The 18,993-nt window shown below is 42.4% G+C and overlaps 1 protein-coding gene across 1 annotated transcript; it reads right to left on the reverse strand.

Moving 5' to 3' along the window:
- Window positions 1-1,319: 1,319 nt before the first annotated feature.
- Window positions 1,320-13,911, reverse strand: nfatc4 (nuclear factor of activated T cells 4). Its single transcript, XM_046409264.1, has 13 exons — window positions 13,249-13,911; window positions 8,756-8,922; window positions 8,155-8,667; window positions 7,886-8,061; window positions 7,499-7,661; window positions 7,181-7,281; window positions 6,644-6,745; window positions 6,312-6,499; window positions 5,514-5,654; window positions 4,205-4,260; window positions 3,962-4,088; window positions 2,486-3,208; window positions 1,320-1,610 (listed from the first exon to the last, which is right to left on the reverse strand). Exons 1-13 carry the CDS (start codon window positions 13,436-13,438, stop codon window positions 1,540-1,542), a joined length of 2,718 nt encoding a protein of 905 aa, XP_046265220.1. The 5' UTR covers window positions 13,439-13,911; the 3' UTR covers window positions 1,320-1,539.
- Between the last annotated feature and the right edge of the window lie 5,082 nt (window positions 13,912-18,993).

Here is an 18,993-nt window from a genome sequence, read left to right on the forward strand (position 1 = left end):
TTGTTTAAATATGTGAATTACTGAGTCAGCAGGCCATATCTAAATAACTAAAAAGCCTTTGAATGTTTTACATACATCAAAGTGTTAACAACTGACAACAGAGGAAGATAGAGAGCGTATTAACCATCTTGGTCAGCAATTTCTGTTTTATCCTCCATTATTTCTACCACATTCACCTCTCATAAACTTTCCGTGTGCGACTGAGCAGCAGCCAGAAAGAAAAGTAGGAGCTGGAACTACAACAGTCAATGTCATGAAGGAATTATGGCTTCAGATTCCAACAGTATGCTCTTCTTAAAAGATGTTCAAAGCTCTACACCAACTATATCTTTCCCAAACATTAAGGCTTTTTTTGGTCTCAAGTTCCCAGCATGCCCATTTATGGCTGCACCGATCCATTTACACTCATAAAACTGTCAAGAAAACATATAATGTTAGTTTAGAGTCTTTTTGGTTAGGTTTTTATCGCCTTTGCTGCTTTGCGGTGATTAAACACTTTTGCGTGTCTTTCTCGTAGCCATGCTTCTTTCTGTGGAGAAAGTACACACAGCAGACTAAGACGTGTGAAGTTTTACATCAGTTTGAATAATATCTCAAACAGTTGGTGATTTAGGACTGTCGAGGCGTCCTGGTCCTGAGTCCCCCCAGGTGGCACTGTTCTTCAGGACAAACCTGCTCTGCTTAGAGAGGATCTAACAAACTATTTGTCATCCAAACCTTTCAAACAGCTTTGACAGCCACAGCTGAGTCACGTCATCCTGTCATGAGGTCAAACTACCTTTTGTCTCAATACTTTACCTTCACACCAGCCACAGACTCAACATCTACTGAGATAAGATGAATCTCAAACATTGTCTTAAGCTGATTTACCCATTGGTAAGGTCTTTGTTAGCAACAGACACTTTTGGTTATTTTCTCTACTCCATGAAACCACCATGCGTAAATCTGGAATAGCAGAAAAATTCAGAAATAACTGCTGCTTTTGGCAACAAAGGATCCTAAATCCTGCTGTTTCTCAGAGAGAATCCATCACATTCAGTAACTGAGCAGAGAAATGTCTTCTCACTGCAAGATGGATTAAGTTCAAGTTTTAAATAAAGACAAATTCAGGAAAAAGAAGTAACAAAACAAAGGAAATATATTTATATAATTATATGCGTCAATAGATGCCATGGAGAATACAGCATCTTGCTTAATGTATTATTAAACCAATTAGTTTTCCATAATGTGTAAGCTTTTTTCAGTGTTTCTATTCTGGGATCTTGTATGACTGACATTTTTTTTTTTTTGCAAGAAAAACACATAAGACACACCAAACGCAAGCACTTCACTGTATAATTTATATTGAAAACATGTTAAAAACATTAGTTTCCCTTTATAAAACAATAACAGTTACCTGTGGTCATAATTACAACAGTGTCCCGGTAATCAAATTCCCCTGTCAATATCGCACGTAACTGGAGCGACACATCTTAATACCAAGTGCATACTGCATTTAAAATTATGCTGGATATCAAACGGTGATGAGCTGCTCTGAGCTCAGTTTGGCTGGTTGTCCATCTGTGAGGCTGACGGGTAAGACTGGATGTCCTCCCCGATGAACTCCGTCACTGTGGAGGGAGAAGAGAAAGTCACAGTCCCGTTAGCTCAGCTCAGTGTCATTGGGACATGTTGTTTAGCTTATGCATTGCTAGAATCAAAAGTAATAAACTTGCACGTATTAATCTAATGAATTAATTCCGTTTTTTTTTGGAAAGGATTTGCTTTCTCTCGGCTGTGATAATCAAATGCAAATAATAAGGAAAATGTTTTCGCAGAAGCTCAACAGAGCAAACATCTATGAAAAAAGTCTATAATACATCACAAGGAAAAAAATGCAATGAAGCTACTTTAGTCTTGAAATGCATTTTTTTATATTTTGTAGCTTTGCATTGCTGGTTAGCTTTGTTATTTCATCGCTGAGCAGTTCAAAAGGTAAGTTAAGTTATCCAGAAATGCCACTAAGTGTGGCATTTTCAGAGTGTGCCTGAAACTGTGAGATAATCCTCACTGTGTATGTTTATTAGTGTCCACATCAAGAAAATGCAGCAAAGAAATAAGACAATGCCAATATGTTTTACGTTTTGTTTTTATTTTTTAAAAATGTCTCACACTGATGTAATGTAATCAGATTCTTTCACTAAAAGTGAAAGTAAAAATATAATTAAGTTTGACAGCATCGCACCAGGAATGACATGTCGGAGTCTGGAGAGCATCTCCAACCACATCAACAAAGACTAATACATCCTAGTTTTTAAAGTAGCTACCTTCAGCCATCTTCTATCCACCAGTTAGTTTATGATTGAACACATTCATGCCAACACCTATTTAAACATGCATACTGTACACAACATCTCTGGGTGTCCTTTACATGTCAGTAACGTATCCAATTATTTAATCTGATCAACACTTAATACACATTTGCGCAAAATAAGATGCCGCTCACCTTCTTCAAATGTGATGTGGTGCATAGAAGCAGAGTTGGTAAACTCCAGGGGGCACTCCTGGACCTTCACGTCCCTCTCTCCTCCATGTTCCGTTCCCAGCACCCTTCCCTGGGGCTCCCAGCCATCGTAGTGGGAGTAAGGTGCTGGGCAGATGTCCTGATACAGGCTGGGGTTGGAGGGAGGGGAGGAGCACACCTCCTGAGGATAAGCAGAGTACTGGGGGTAAGGAGAAGTGGGGATGGGAGGCAGAGGGGAGGTCGAGATGGGACTACCAGCAGGAAATGGGCTGAGAGAGGAGGAGTGGGAGGGAGAGGGTGAGGAGGACAGGTAGGGTGAGTCCAGCCACGGGGAAGGGGAGGGGGATGGAGGCTGCGGGCCACGGGGGTACAAGGGGGGAAGGAGCTCGGTGAAGCCCAGTTCAAGGTTCTCGAAGCTGGGGTGACGCTCGGACAGAGCTGCCCTGGACCCGCTGGGCTCCTCCACCACAGCGTCGGGTTTGGGGCAGTACTCCTCATGGTAACCCATAGTGGGGCAGGGAGGGGAGTAGGTGGAGGGGTAGGCGGGCAGGTGGAAGCCCAGGCCTCGATCGTCAGCCATGGAGTCGCCCCTCATGTGGAAGCCCCTGTCCATCCTGGGCTGACCCCCGACAGGACACACAGTCCCCACATCCAGAGGCAGCACAGAGGGCCGCGACAGCAGCGGGTCCTCCTCTTTGAACATAACTGTGAGGAGAAAACAGTTCAACTAATATGTGGAAATAATATTTTTATTTACTGGATTCAGTTTCCTCCCAATGAAGTTGAATTCTATTCTTTATATTGTGGCTTTCTTTCTACAAATTCCTTTCAAATGTATTTATTTAATCATTTATAGTTTTTTTTATTATTATATTTTGTATTTATTTCATCTCTATTCATGTACATGTCTAATAAAATTGGTTTGGTTTATGGTGTTTTATTTCATCAGAGATGTTTTTAAATGTTATAACATTTTGCTGTGGTTCTGCTAATGAACATAATAAGGAGACCTTATGTGGATAAAATACACTTCAACAAGTACAATTATTGGAGAAATGAACTTACAAAATTCAAAACAATTATATATTTTTTAAAAAGGGAGAGTACAAGAGCAACATGGATTGTCAGTGTACTTTATTTTTCCTTTTTTCGTTCTTGGCATGCTTGTTCTTGTAAACTATAAATGAATGAATGCATACAGTATATTAATGTCAGTAAGTGTAGCTGTATATTTTATGTCTAAGTAGCTATTTGTTTTTGCTCATGTTTGTGAAGAAAATCTCTACTAAATCTCAGGGATGATGGTATCAACAATTTCCTGCGGGATCAATAAAGTTCTTATCTTATCTTATCTTATCTTATCTTATCACCACAAGAGCATCTCTGAATATAAACACACGACCTGCGACAGAAACGGGAGAAACGCAGGCGAAGCAGGCGCTCAGACTGGACACTTACTGGGGAGATACTTGAAGCAGTGAGTGCTGCTCCTTTTCCTCTTCCCGTTGGAAACATAAAGACTAACGGACACGGGCCGACTGACGGACAGGTCGCTGTAGGTGGGGACCCTCACACACAACAGACACTGAAACAAACCGGCAGGTGGGGACACAAATGCGGCTTAGAGGAGTTTCATCAGATGCTTCATTACATTACAAATTGATAATCGATAACAAGCTCACGCTTTCTGGATATTTTTACCTCGTTGCTGTTGTCGCGGTCGACATGAGCCTCCTCCTCCCACTGTAATTTACCATCTAAGAGACAAGAGCATAAAGTAGAATTAAGTGTAACCTAACACACACAAGGACACAGTTAACGAGTATGCTATGATTTGATCTCACTACATCACAGGTAAAGTAGCAATACTACAGTGCGAAAAATACTACATATAAATACTGCATTCAAACTCTTACTTAAGTAAAAGTACAAAACTTTTGGCACTGAAATGTACTTGAGGAACCAAAAGTAAAAGTACTCCCTCCATGTAGAATGGCTTATTTCAGAAAAATGTCTTACTGGATTATACATAGAGATGCATTAATGTGTAAACAGAACTTTAATATCAGTTATTTTATATATTTAATCTGTAGTTAATCTATAACAAAATATTAGAATTCACTAGTTGATTCCATTTTGTGTCAATAATTTGAATAAAATTAAGTAATAACTATTAAGGCAGGGCCTCATAATTGTACTTGAGGACATTAAATGCACTTTGGTATACTGCATCAAAACTGAGAACACAGGAAGGATGACGTGGGGACTATGGGGGAACTAACTGGACACAGGCATGTGATTTTAAAGGATTTTAACTATAAAGTTAAGGATGTAGGAGTTTATTATTTCTCCAACATGACTGCTGCTTGCCATTGTAAATAATGATCAGTCTGTAAATGCTACTCCTCCTCCTCCTGTTACTGCATTTCAAACCGTGACTGTCCAAATGTTTTGTTTTGTTTATCATCATTTTATGTCAACAAATCTGCTAAAATTTGATATAAAATCATTCTGTCCCTCGAAGAATAAACATGTTTTTTTCCCCCACATGCAGATATCGTGTAGCCCACTTCATGATGCACTGTTATTTTTTAATGTGACACTGTTGGTATTATTAGCCTACAGTACTTGTTTATTTACAAAAACTCACTCACAGGTTAAAAATAGATAGAACGACTGTTATCCTTCCTGTTTTCACTGAATTACTGTGTGGCTGAGGGAAACGCTCCCTGATTCACTTCAAGTTTTAAAGTGTGCTGTACAACTGCACGGTATCTGAACGATCTTTATGGAAAGATGTCTTGAGATAAGAAAACAAGCTCAGACACAGAATTTGTGGCTTGTTATTCAAATCTGAGAGCAGTGGGCTGACTTATCACTACCCTAACTATTTCTCTCATTTCTGTATTTTTGACTGGTTACATTCTAGTCATGAATTCATCGACACATCAGGGATAAAAGATCAGAGAGCAGCATTAGGAAGGATTGTGTATCCTCTGTGGACTTTCACCTGTCCCTCTCTCCATGAAAAGCACCCTGGAGATTGGCAGGAAGTTAGAGCCGCTCAGCAGAAGCTCCTCCCCTCCCTCCACAGAGCAGGAAGTCAGACTGACAGACTCGATGATGGGCAGCTCCTGAGCCGAACGCTGGGCTGAGGCAGGAGAGTCAGGCAAAGTACATTTAAAGCCAGTAAATGTTAAGGGAACTTCATCCCAAAGTCAAAAAGACATTTTTCTCTTCTTACACACTTATTTTGGTGTGAGTTTTTGAGGTATCAGCTGTAGAGACGTCAGCATGCTCTTGAATATAATGGAACTAGATAGCTTTCCACTTGTGGTTCTCAGAGGACCAAGAAAAACTCAACAGTACTGTCTCTTTCCAGAAACTATGTCCTGGTTACTCAAGAGAATACACAGACCTTGTTGTGAGCAGTTTTATGTAGGAACTATTTTCTTTCCGTATCACTGTGCAGGAAGAACAGTGCATCTACTCATGACTGAGAGGCTAGCAAGCTAGCTAAGCTAACTAACATTACATCTCAGCTGAGGAGGATGCCATTAATGTTCATGATGTTCTGTCATGAGCACAAGCCTCTCGTCACATTTCCTTCACTGTGGCGATACAGTGTCAAACCAAAGCTATAGGTAAGAGGAAAAATATGTATTTTTAGATGTTGGGATGAACTGTCCCTTTAAATAAATGTCAGACTTTGGCAGCCCAAGCGACGATGCATACAATAAATCTTACACATAGCAGTTTTAACAGCCTCTTTGCAGATTAGTCTCCCCAGATAAAACCAGCTACTTACAGCATTCGATGGGCAGGGAGGCAACCTGCAGAGCCAGGACTCGCCCAGGTGGGGCTACAGGGGGCGCTAGAGAGAGGTGAGTACGAAATACCAAACGAACACGCGTGTTCTTCCTTCCAACATCTGTTTCTCCTTTCCTCAGCTCGATGTCCGAGTTCCTCAACTTCAAAATCCCAGCACAGTCGATCCTGCAACAGAAAGACCTTTTTAAACTCTTGTCCAGTAAACGGAATTTAGTATACATTTCAAAATGTCATGTACATGTGAAAGTGGAGTTCATACACAAATAAAACCTCTTGTGGAGGAAAAGTTGCCTGTTTCAGACTACTCACAGTGCAGTCATGTTGTTCTCAGGGTTGAGAGGGATGTCCAGCAGTTTGGTCCCAGCCTGGACGCTCTCATGACTCGCCGTACCCACCATCTTCCCTGTCACCCTGAGAGAGGAAAAACAGCTGAATTTAACATTTGCTGGACTAATATCTTGGTCTACACATTTCACACTTCTGCATATATCCATTCATGAAAAGAACAAATAGCAATCCAATAAGGAAAATATCTTGATTACTAAAACACAGACTAATATTATGGTGTCAATACCCCAAAATAACCCACAAATTCCCCAGGGACATTCAAAGATTTTACATGTTCCTCATTTAGCTGATGTTCTCATGCAGAGCAAGTTACACTGAGAACAACTGGTGCAGGAAAATTTCCTGGAGCAGCACTAGAAGCAGCTGGTGGCGAGTTACGCAATGGTTAAAGCCACAGCGGTCAGATGATGGATATACAGGATGTTGTGTGGCCTTGAATATTGAAGTATGACTGAAGGACGCTCGGCAGTAAGTTGGATGTTAAATACAGCTCAGTACCTGTGAATCTGATAGAAAGGATGTGGCCTGATCGAACGGTCGTCAGCCGTTCCAACGAAAACCTGAAGGGAGAGCGGCTTCCTCTCCGTGTATCCACACAGCTGCACAGAGAGACACAATGTGAGGGACGAGATCAAACTGTGATGAGGGTCAGCGACAGTGAGCCACAACACGTGTCCGAACATTTTGTTGCACTATTACAAAAACAACACTTCTACCCCAACTTCAGCAGACGCGCCATTTAACACAAAGCGTTAGGGTAATTTACTTTATGAAGAAGCGGCGTTTCTGCAGTGTTTCTGCAGGTTTGGGCTTCACCTTGACAACAGGATGTCCTGTTGGTGCAGCCTTCACGGCTCCTCTGCTCCCCTCTGTCTCATAGTGGGCTCTGTGGTGTGGACGGGGCTGCACCTCGATACGCAGCTCATACTGGTCAAACTGGGAAGGCAGCGGCCAGTCGAGTGGCGGCAGGGCGTTGGACCTACAAATGTATTAGATCAGTAGAACGTCAGATGGCTGTAGTGAGAACAGAAGGAGCACAGCAGCCAAATGATGAGATTTACGTATAATTTGCACATGGAAAAGACACTTCCAGCACTCAGTAGGACTCTGGGGATTTAGTCATCTGAATGAATAAGATTCAGATAACTACGGAGCTTCAAAGTGTGATTTTTTTCATTTCCATGCAGTGTTGTGTATCCTCGCCTGAACAGAGGGCTATGGGCGCTGGCTCGGGTCCGACCCCAGGCCAGAGCAGGGGGCACAGAGAGGTAGTCCATGCCCGGCGAGGGCGGCTCTCTCCTGGCCTGCTGGGTCTCTGGCAGCAGGCAGGGGGAGCTGTGGCCTGGAGCCTGCTCCTGGTCCACCTCCCTGGGAGACAACTGGAAAACCAAAAGGCATGGCTCACTACTTCAGCGGGAGGCCCTATTTTTTTCTATTTGTAATTTCACTCATCTTTTATATGGAGTCTTTACCTGTTCCAATGATGTCTTCCTGGTTTTCTGTGGGATGCTGAGCTCACAGCTGCTGGGCGGAGCTTGTGACAGAGCGATGGAGTCTCCACCCTCGAGGTTGCATCCCTGCAGGTCCTCTGAGTAACTGCCCCTCCGTGAGGTACAGGGGGAGGCAAGAGGGGAGTTTCTACGCTTTTTGCCCCCAGGAGAAGTGGGCCTCGAGGATGGCGAGAGACCGAAGTTGATTGTGGCCTCATTCAGTTCTTCCTCCTCCACCAGCAGCGAGTCACAGCTGGAGGCGGGGCTGAGCCAGCCACGGGAAGACGGGCTGGAGGCGGGGCTTGGGCTGAGAGAGCCGGGGCACCTGTCGCGGTAAGTGAAGGGGTCCAGCAGGGGGAGGTAGAGGCGCTCTCGGTCCCAACCTCCACCGCCGCCCATATCCCAGTAGCTGGAAATGGTGGGCGCTGGGTCATCTTCAGGGGAGATGGTGGTTATCTGGATGCTGGGACACTCGACCACACGAGACTCTGAAACCTGGAGGGAAGGTGAGAGCATGACAAATGAAATGAAATGCAGAATATTAGCTTGTTCCAGCTTCTGAAATGTAAACAAATTGTGTCACCTGTACAGAGCGCGCTGGCAGGCTCTCGTAGGTCCCACTGAACTCCCTGATGGGGGCTCGCCGTGGAGGCGGGGAATGCATCCCTGCCCTCTGATTGGCCGAGGGTGGCGGGCTGGGGATGCTGATTGAATGTCCTGCATGAGTGGTGGCTGTGTGGTTATCTGTAACTGATAAAAAGAATTATCAGATGCGTGGAAAGGTGACAAACACTGTCACCAAAATATGATTTAGAAACTGAAGTGGCAGACATCACAAGTTCAGAGCACAGATCTAATGCACTTGAGAACACCCTCAGTACTCTTGTTGATAGAAGCTGTTAAAAAAAATGCTACAGATGAAGAGTTTACGCTGTGTTCATGTACAGCTTCACTTTCACATGACAACTGATTTTCTGACTTCTTTCTCATACATAAAAATGGCTAATTTTTTGGGAATGCAACTCTTTTACTTTTGGCTAAACAGACTTCCTTCTTATATCACATGTTGCGAGTTTTGTGTGCATGTGACCTCCCGTTAATTTTTTCTCACAACCGCAAACTGACAGTTAGCTTTCAAAACCTGTTGTTCTTAAAATCTGGCACGAGAGAGACTCATTAGATGTCAATCATACTACTGTAAACGCAATTTGTGGTAAGTAAAGGGTCAATTTTTTTTATCATCCACGCACATCTTTCACTGCACATCAGTTTTTCTTTATTTACTGACCTGCAATTGTTGCCATATGGGAAATGCATGCAACTGGAACTTTGCCTCAGGAGGTTCACACTCAGTATCTTTGAGGCATGTGGAGTATTTTTGTGGAAGTTAATATAAAGAAGAAAATAAGCTGTTCTTTTGTTAATGGTCTCTGCGAGAGTTAGATGAAAAGGTTGATATCACTCTCACATATTTACGGTATACATGAAGCTGGAGCCAAGATGTGGTAGACTTAGCTTAGCATAAAGACTGGAGACAGAGGGAAACAGCTAACCTGGCTCAGTTGAAAGTTAACAAATCCACCTAACAGCACCTCTAAATCTTACTCATTAACACAGTATTTCTCATTTTGTCTATACAAAAACCAACGTGTAAAAATAACACATAGTTCCAGAGATAGTTATGCACCACGCTAGCTGTTTTCTCTAGCTTTATGCTTAGCTAACTCACTGCTGATGGTAGCTTCACATTCAACGCACAGACATGAGGGGGGTATCAAACTGAACATCTAAACCTTAGCAAAAAGGGAATAAATATTCCACAAAATGTCAAACAATTCCTTTAAATTAAATGCATTTATATCAAATGATATAAGTGCTAGTTGTGTTTGTATTCTTCTACTTGTACTTTATATCATACTTCTAAGTTTTTCACCACAAAGACCACAGTGCAAGACAGCAGAGAACATGCTGGTAATGATGGTAAATGAAATACTACTAAACCCTTCCCAGAAATATTGAAAGAGACAACACACTGTACATCAGATTAGACTGAATAAAAGTATTTGGCGTTTGCAGGTTGAAAACTACTTTACAAAATAGGATTTGGTTTTATATTCCATAATCTCACACTGTCATATGGCAACACTTTACCAAAAGCCCTATTTAAATCTACTTTGAGTGAGAGCAACAATTTCAATACATTTTTTCCATGTATTATAGTCAGTAGTGCAGTAAAGGGTGAAGGGGCGAACTCTAACCAAATCACAGAGTTTACTTTTGACTCCCTGACCAAAATCTTACAATGCTAACAAACCCAACCCTGCAGCTAATCTTGACAGGTTTGGGGCAACTCCTCATTCTCAAAAGTTTCTTGGACTCTGTCAAACAATCATCCAAATGAGGCCACTACCAGTCCCCTCCAAAAACATTCCCCAGCATGGTGTGGTCGGCCTCCACACGGAGCCAAACGGTAGTTACTCCGTAATGAGCGAGGCTCCAACTGATCATTGCTGCGCTGCAGTGGCGGCCCAAGCACGCAAGTTTTGGGCAACACGGACACACAACAGCAACTGCCAACAAATTAAGACTTGGGGTGAAAAAGCTCTTCAAATGTTTCCTGGCAACAGAAATATTTCCATGTGATTAAAGCTGCAGTGCTGAGGCAACTCTTCTGTTGGTGGATTTTCACATGAAACAATGATTTAGATGTTTGTGAACAGACCAACAGAGGAGTTTATGAGCCACAAAGAAAAAAAAAAAGGTAACTCAATAAAACTAATTTCCAGTTTGCAGGATGTACTGTGATATTTTATTCTGTGTCCTGGGCTGAACCTCTCATTAAAAGTAATGTTTAGATCATAGATAGATAGATAGATATACTTTATCGATCCCAAGCTGGGAAGTAACAGTTTGTTTGTTTTGTTGTTTGTTTTTTTAGGTAGATCAGTGATGTTTTTCAGACTTCCCACCAGCTGTGGCTGTTTTTTTTTAATCCCACTTCTTCACACTATATCTAACTATTTATGAATCAATAATTCATTTGTGTGAAGACCAGCAGAAGAGTTTATTACTACCAAAAGTCACCTGACTGTTATTGTACACATTCAGTTTTTCATTTGGGAAAACGTCATCTAAAGTCTAAGAGATGTAAAATAATATTTATGTACAGTCCTTCCTGTGTTGCACCCGCTGTTCATAAATCCTTTGTTTGTGCGCAAAGTCCTGCCTTAAGTTCCTTGTAGCTTCTAGCTAGTTTGAAACTTACTAAAACTTGTGCTGTGAAATGTTTTGAATTTTTAAGTCCTTAACTCTGTCCAATCAAAATCAGTCAAAGGAATTTGCTGTAGCATCACAAGCTGTAACGCTGCTTTGAAAAAAATTCTTTACGTGGCCAAATGACTTTGTTTTATTTATAAACAAATTTAGGTAGAAATCTGCGTTAAGAGTGAGTGGCAAACAGCCAATTTAGTGAACCTTACCAACAGTGTCTGGTCCTTTATTCCACATTTTTGACATAACATTAATGTTTTGAAGAGGTTCCCACAGTGACTAAGAGGCATTGCGAGATGATGAACAAGACAGGAAAGCAAAATGTCTGTCTTTGTTGGATTTTCCTCCACTAGTTACAATTTTCTTGTAACTAAACAGCAATTTTTTACCTCTTCAGAGTTGTGCCAGTGTTCAGACCAGCAGAAGAGATTTACCTCACCATGAGCTTGTCACTTTCTTTTAGGAAGCCTCACTTTGAGTCCAACATGTTTAATATCCTGCAGTACTTCGCTCTGTGTCCTGAGGTGAACTTCTCATGAAAAGTGAGAATTTCTTTTTTCCCAGCCTCAGTGTCAGGGGGCCCGCAGGGGGTCACAACATAAATCTGAGAGGTCCCGTGATGATTAAACAATAATTCAGATTTAGTACAGTACAGACCAGCAGAGGAGTTAATTGCTAATCAAATTTTAGCCTCATCAACTTCAAAGAAAAGTCTGTCTGATTTATTCAACTGTTATACTTTAGTCGGTGTCCTGAGATGAACCTTGAACAAGTAATGTTAAAGAAAGAAAAAGAAGACTCACATTTTCCTGTGAAAATGACTGCAGTGAGACTACAAATTTGGGGAAAGTCATATATGACTGGAGCTTCGGGTGAAGGAAAAAGCGTGATTGGTACAAGCCTGAATTTTACCTCTTCATGCATCTAAATGTTATTCACATAAACAAAAGTAAATCACTGTTTGGTTGAACTGGTCACAGCTGGCAGACACATCAAACCAGAGACCAGGGGTGGCAAGACAACATCGCTTAGGCCAAAAATAATTGTGTTCTACTGGTTTGCCTGTTACATGAGTAGATTTGGTGAGCGGAGGACATAGATATCGACACGGCGAGAGGCAGCAACACTTCACAAAGCTCTGAAAAGTAAAACTGCATCACCTCGAGTGGAGAACCGCTTTCTAGTTTCTCCCACAGTTCACTTTCATGCTTTGGGTGTGGTAATACAACTGTATGCCAGTGTGGGCGGGAAACAAATGAAAGAGTGGGTGTGAGGGTATGAGGTGTGTGTGTGTGCGTGTGTGTGCGTGTGTGTGCGTGCAGAGGCTTAGAGAGAGAGAGGGATGGAGGGAGGTGTGTATGTGGTGTGTGTTCAGTACACAGAGGTTGAGGTTCCTTCCCAGATGGCAGCTGTTAACTCCACTCACACGCACAGCTGATTAGAAACACATTGAGTCTGGGGCCGCACGCACGCATGCACAAACACACAAACGCACAACACGCAAACGGGAACACACTAAAAATATGTACACATTTGCACCACAGCACACAAAGCAAACGCACAACATAACAGTATACACAGACGGGAGGCACGCACGCACGCAATTCACACGCAAGATCACGCACGCGCACGTACATTCACACGAGCACAGCGTGCAGATGGAGGCCCTCATCTCGTGTAACAAACACACGCACGCGCAAACAAGTTCCCATGCATGACAAGCCACACTGTCAGGCCACTCAGACCTCCTCATCTCCTGTGTCCCTGTGCTCCTACACATTCAACCACCCAATTAAGGACTCTAACCCAGGCTGCTGCTGCTGCTGCTGTTGGACGGGTCCAGGTGCAGCAGGGCGCCCTCGCTCTCCTCCCCGGGAACGGAGCTCTCCGGTTCGGCTGTGCGCACCGGGGATGGCCCCTGGCTCTGCTCCTCCTCAAACACCAACTTAAACTCGAACTCGCCCTCCTCCCAGCCCGAGCCTGGCGCGGCCCCCATCACCCTCCGGTAGCGAGGACAGGATATAGAAGGAGCGATTCAATCTTATCTCCCTCCGTCCGAGATAGCGACTTTAGCGTCCTTGGTGCGCCTCGAAAGTTTGCCGGAGATATTCCCAAAACTTTTGTCCTTCTCCTACGTGCGTGTCATTGCGCAAATACACCTCATTTTGGAAGGTTTAGTTGTTAACTTCAGCAACTTTTCCACGCTGATTCCACACGAAGGGGGCTGCGGCTTCTTGCTCGGATATTTGCAACTTTTTCAGCCTTCATGCCTTGCGGTTCAAATCAAATCTTCGCTCAGGATGTCTCGGTCTTTTTCCGAATCATATCTCCCAGATACGGTCGTTTCTTTCATTCGAGCTCCATCGGCATCCCCGTAGCTTCTTCATCTTCTCCGTTCAAGACAGAGAGAGGGAAAAAAAAGTTTATCAAATATTTTTGTCGTCCTTTACCCTTAATTGCCTTTGGGTGGGTTTTCCAGCTCCGGTTGGTCCGTTACTCGTTCCCCATAGGACCTTGAGCCTGTCAGTCATGAATCCCCCCTGCCCAACCTCCAGCCTCCCTCTTCTCCCCTCTCCTCACTCACTCTGGAGGTTTCTCTTGTAGTCACTTCACATTTACTTTAATGACATACAGATATATTTTAAACTGCGTACATATGGGTTTTCTTCACAGCTTATCATCTCATTCTGCATCGGTCGCACATGTTTTCATGGTGTTTTCACTGGAATTAGATTTATCCACACATCACCCTCTGCACCAATAACTCCTTTCAGACATTTAAGCCCAAAAACAATATGATTATTATTCCAATCATGAGCGGGACTCATGGCAGGCAGCTCACTGCAGGCCGGCTGCACGGCCACCAGAGCTGTGATGTCACTGATGTCTGTTAGTGAACATAAGAGGGCCTATTTCCTGTGGCGATGAACACGACAGCCCCCCTTTTTTGGCAGTCACTCTGCCCTCTCCTCTCCTCCCCCTTCCCTCTTCTCTTTTCTTTTTTTTTTAAATTTTAACCCTACTCCTCCTCCTCCTCCTCCTCCTCTCTCCTCCCCACCAACTCCTCCTCGTCCCACCTTCTCTTAAGCCTCCCCTTCCTCCCCTTCCTCTCCACCGCAGATCTGTTTCTCATTATCCTCCTCTGTAGTCTGCTCTCTGTCTGAGTCAGGAGACGAAAAACTTAAATAAACACACTCTCCCTGGCTCTCTCCGCCTCAGTCCAGCTCCTTGTAACCCCCCCCATCCTGTCTTTCCCCTCTGTCCTCCTTCCTCGCTCCCCTCTGATTCTCACAATCATTAGGCGTATGTTATACTGGCGTGTAACTGGGGGGTTTGTCTCACTCTCCTTGTCATCCTCTTGGGGTTGCGTGGGCAGGCCTTGGATGCTGGACTGATCTCAAGATGTTGCAGTTTGGTTGGAGAGAGAGACAAAAAAAGTGCTGCCAGTGGCAGAGCCGAAGCAAGATTTTTGGAGGCCCAAGACAGAGTTTGATAACCTTAGATTGTTTTACATGGCGTCCCATCTTTTTCGGAAGCATTGCTAGATTACATAATATGGCGTTGTGGCAAAATTTGCTGCCTGGTTTAATGTTTTGTACTGGGCATTGGGCATACTTATACTTTGTACTACTACTCCACATTTCAGTGGTAAATACTGTACTTTTACTCCAATACACTTATTTAATAACCTTAGTTACTGTTGTCTTTCCATATTCTGATGAAGAATTTAACACAAAAAACAAGTTATGAGGTCTTACATACATCTTCATAAGCAAATACTTGCACACATCATCAGGAGTCACTGGATGACTTGGATGTTTTGGCTCTTACGACAGGTGGATCAGGCCTCAGCCTGTGTTCAAGCAGCATCCCAACTGGTCACTCCTTTACCTGCCGCCTCCTCCTTATCGCTGATGGCTTCTCTCCTGCTCGGTCCTGCAATGCCATCGTAGGTTCTCTTACATGTTTGGAAGGGGGAGGGTGAAGCAAAGGGGTCTGCAGTCTGCAACTTCACTGCTAGATGTCACTAATTCCTCCAAACTGGTCCTTAAAGTAACTAAACACATAACTTTTATTTATAATAGTATTCCTTCAACGGTGTGATCTTAACACTTGTTCCAGCGTTAAAAACTCTGTTCAGACGGGGAACAAATCCTGCATCCTCTTCACATTTTAAAAAATAAAATGAAAATTAAAAATTAAATTCTTTTGCAAACATCTGTGTTATGTGATACTGGCAGTCAAAATGAATAACAGGAAATTGGAGGAGAAGGAAAGTTGGTATCCTATCTTTACTGTCACTTTAACTTTAATGGAGTGTCGCTCTTCTTCATGCACCTTGGAAGAAAGTGAAGTTGTGCCAGAAATCTCCACTACACTCTTGGACAGCCCTCAGTTGTGTCTGAGCAGGCATATGTCTTGGAAAAATTCAAGTGTCTTCATCCATATTACAACATGAGGCTCGTGTCTTCACATCAATCCAATTTCAAAAAACTTTTTGTGTGTGAATAATGACATTTAATGTAGAGGAAAGGCTAAAATGGAGAGAAAACAATGTGTTTTCAGTGTCAAGGTCAAATACAGGATCGCTCAAGGAAATGCAGATGTAGCAAAACTTAAAACAGAACAAGTCACGTAAACGAAGCACCACCAAGGAAAAGGAAGCTTGAAAATGGGAAATAGCATTGAGTTTGAATACTGAGGTAAGTGGCGGATGAAGCTGTTCTTCCATGCAGGCGTGTGTGTGCACATTTTCAGTGGAGACAAAGATCCTCTCTAGAAAAGGAGAGTATCTGGTGGATTGTGAAACAGTGGAGTCGACAGCCTAATAAATTGTTGCAGTGTCACGGATGAGTGCAACACACAGGAGGAGCTGCTGAGTGTCAAGTTTATGGAAGGAGGAGGAAACAGAGGAATCGATTCCTGTGGACGAGACGCCATCGTGTGGTGAATAGCGGAACAGTTTTTAGTGTGACTTAGCTCAACAGTCAGCTCTGAGAACCAGAATCAAGTTCAGTGCCAAGTAGGTTTTCACACAGGGGAAATGTGCTTTGGTACATTAACGTTGAGCATAGCAAGTGAACGGGAAAAAATAACAAAAAAACACGCACACCTGCTACAATAGTAATCAATTAATATTAAAAACAACAAAAAATCAGAAAGAAGATATGAAACATATCAATTTCAAATAATGTGTTCACAGTATAAAGTGTGAACGATATGTACAAAGAACGCAATACAGATTGCACTGATTTCCAATCAAACTGTGTTTACTTCGCAACGGTTTTACAAAGTGTTCCCAAGCCCATGTAGCAACATCCTTCAGACAGCCATGTTTATGTTTCACAAAGAGGTGACCATTGCGCCATTTTTGCTCGTGAACCTTTTCTGGATCCTGTCACCTGTCTCCAATGGACCTGTTTACCTGTGGGATGTTCCAGACTGCTGTTTCCTGAGCATCCCACAACTTTCCCAGTCTTGTGTTTCCCCAATCCCAACTGGTTTGAAACATGTGGCTGCCACCAGCATATATTTACAAAAAAATAAGGAGATCGTTGTTCGCTTTCAGGTCTTTTGTTCACTTTGGGGTCTCATCTTTTCAGTTTCAAACTTTTGATCCGGATCTGACGAGGCCTCGGCTTTAATCATGTGTGACAGCATAACAAAGAAGGCGGACCACCTTTCTCGATCACGTTGCCTTCAGGTACCGTGAGAAGTACAGGACAACAACAAGCAGGAGCGCAGCAGAAGGTCCAGCCACGAGATCGCCATCATCATCATCTTCTGACGTTTGATGTTTTCATCTTCCGGAGAGCAACGCATGACACCGGCCAGTCGCTGCATATGCATACTTCTCACCGTTCCTATGTTCCCTGAAGGCAACGTGACAGAGGAAGGTCCTCAGCCTTCGTTGCTGTCACTCGTGATTGCACGCGCCTCTAAACGGATGCCACGCCCCCCACGTCAGGTCCGGGCCAGAAGTTTGAAACCCGAGAGTAAACAAAAGATCTGAAACCTGAAAAAATACGATAAAAAAAAGAAGGTGAATCTGAAAACACCTGAAAGATTGAAATATATGTGAAAGTGAAAACTGATCATTTATTCAAACGAATTTCTGAACTGAATAAAAATTCTATTTATCATATTTATATATTTATTAATTATATTTAATATAATTCAACTTTCTAATTAAAATCTTTTTTTCCAAATGAATGAAACTTTTTCACCCTGATTTGGCTTTACAATTAGTAAATGATCACGTTCTGGTTTATTGATGTACTGCACAGCGTCCCGGTGATTTCTTTACAGTGAATCTCGTGTTTTATCTTAAGCTTGTTGTTTGTACAATAAAGTAGTTTTTTCTCTTTCTTTCTTCTGTTACTTCACATATCCTCACTGAACAGGTCCACACTGTGAGAACAGACCATGAGATAGATAGATAGATATGAAACTGAATGTATGAAATTAGTAGAAGTGTAAAGAAGTATAAAAATAAAGATAATAAAAAATTAAAAGTATAAGCCTCGAATATATAACTACTATAACTAATACATAAGGATATGACAACAATAATAAATTACTATCACGTATTATACTATATATATATATATTTGTACTATTATATAAAATATAAACAATAATGAAAATTATAAAATAAAGTAAAAATTTTTAAAAAGTGACTGTAAGAACCATAAAACTTGAGTTATTGATATGGTGGATGATGCAAAAAAATTATATTTTTAAAGCAAAATTTTCTTTTTTTTCGCAAAAAATAACAAATAAATTAAAAATTAAAATGTTATTTCAAGCATTTAACATTGATCATTGATCTGCTAACTTCAAGCAGAGATGAGAAGTAAATCTTTATCTATATGACACTTTTTAGGACACAAACACATGGTGCCTCACACAATAAAAACAGAAAACAAAAAACCATATATTATAAAAACTGGAACGGGTGATCGATAAAAGGCAGAGATTTGATGAACAGAGTGGTCTGGAAGAAGAATAAGGTAGCAAGAGGTCAGAAATGTAACTGGGGCAAGGTTATGTAGAGCCTTAAATGTGAAGAGGATTTTGTAATCAGTTAGGTCTTCAAGCCTCTTTCTAACTCCAGGCCGCCAGATTTTCACACTTATTCCAAGGTGATAAGGTACACTGTATGGAAACATATTGGAACACACCTCTTTATTACTGAATTCAGGTGTGGGGCTGTTTTTCAGGGTTTGGGCTCGGCCCCTGACTTCCAGTGAAGGGAAATCTTAATGCTTCAGCATACCAAGACATTTTGGACAATGCTATGCTTCCAACTTTGTGGCAACAGTTTGTTGAAGGCCCTTTTCTATTCCAGCATGACTGTGCCCCAGTGCACAAAGCAAAGCTCCATAAAGACATGGTTGGATGAGTTTGGTGTGGAAGAACTTGACTGGCCCACACAGAGCCCTGACCTCAACCCCATCCAACACCTTTGGGATGAACTGGAACAGAGATTGTGAGCCAGGCCTTTTGGTCCAACATCAGTGTGTGACCTCACAAATGCTCTACTGCATG

This window comes from Scatophagus argus, chromosome 13 (assembly GCF_020382885.2).
Source record: "Scatophagus argus isolate fScaArg1 chromosome 13, fScaArg1.pri, whole genome shotgun sequence".
In the NCBI taxonomy this organism is placed as follows: domain Eukaryota; kingdom Metazoa; phylum Chordata; class Actinopteri; family Scatophagidae; genus Scatophagus; species Scatophagus argus.

Bases quoted from the DNA above. Each gene is read 5' to 3' on its own strand.
- nfatc4 (XM_046409264.1), bottom strand. From the start codon at position 13,438: ATGGGGGCCGCGCCAGGCTCGGGCTGGGAGGAGGGCGAGTTCGAGTTT. The intron at 5,655-6,311 runs GTAAGTAGCTGG...CTCCTGCCTCAG, and splicing joins CTCCCTGCCCATCGAATGCT to CCCAGCGTTCGGCTCAGGAG. The intron at 4,089-4,204 runs GTAAAAATATCC...GGTTTGTTTCAG, and splicing joins ACCGCGACAACAGCAACGAG to TGTCTGTTGTGTGTGAGGGT.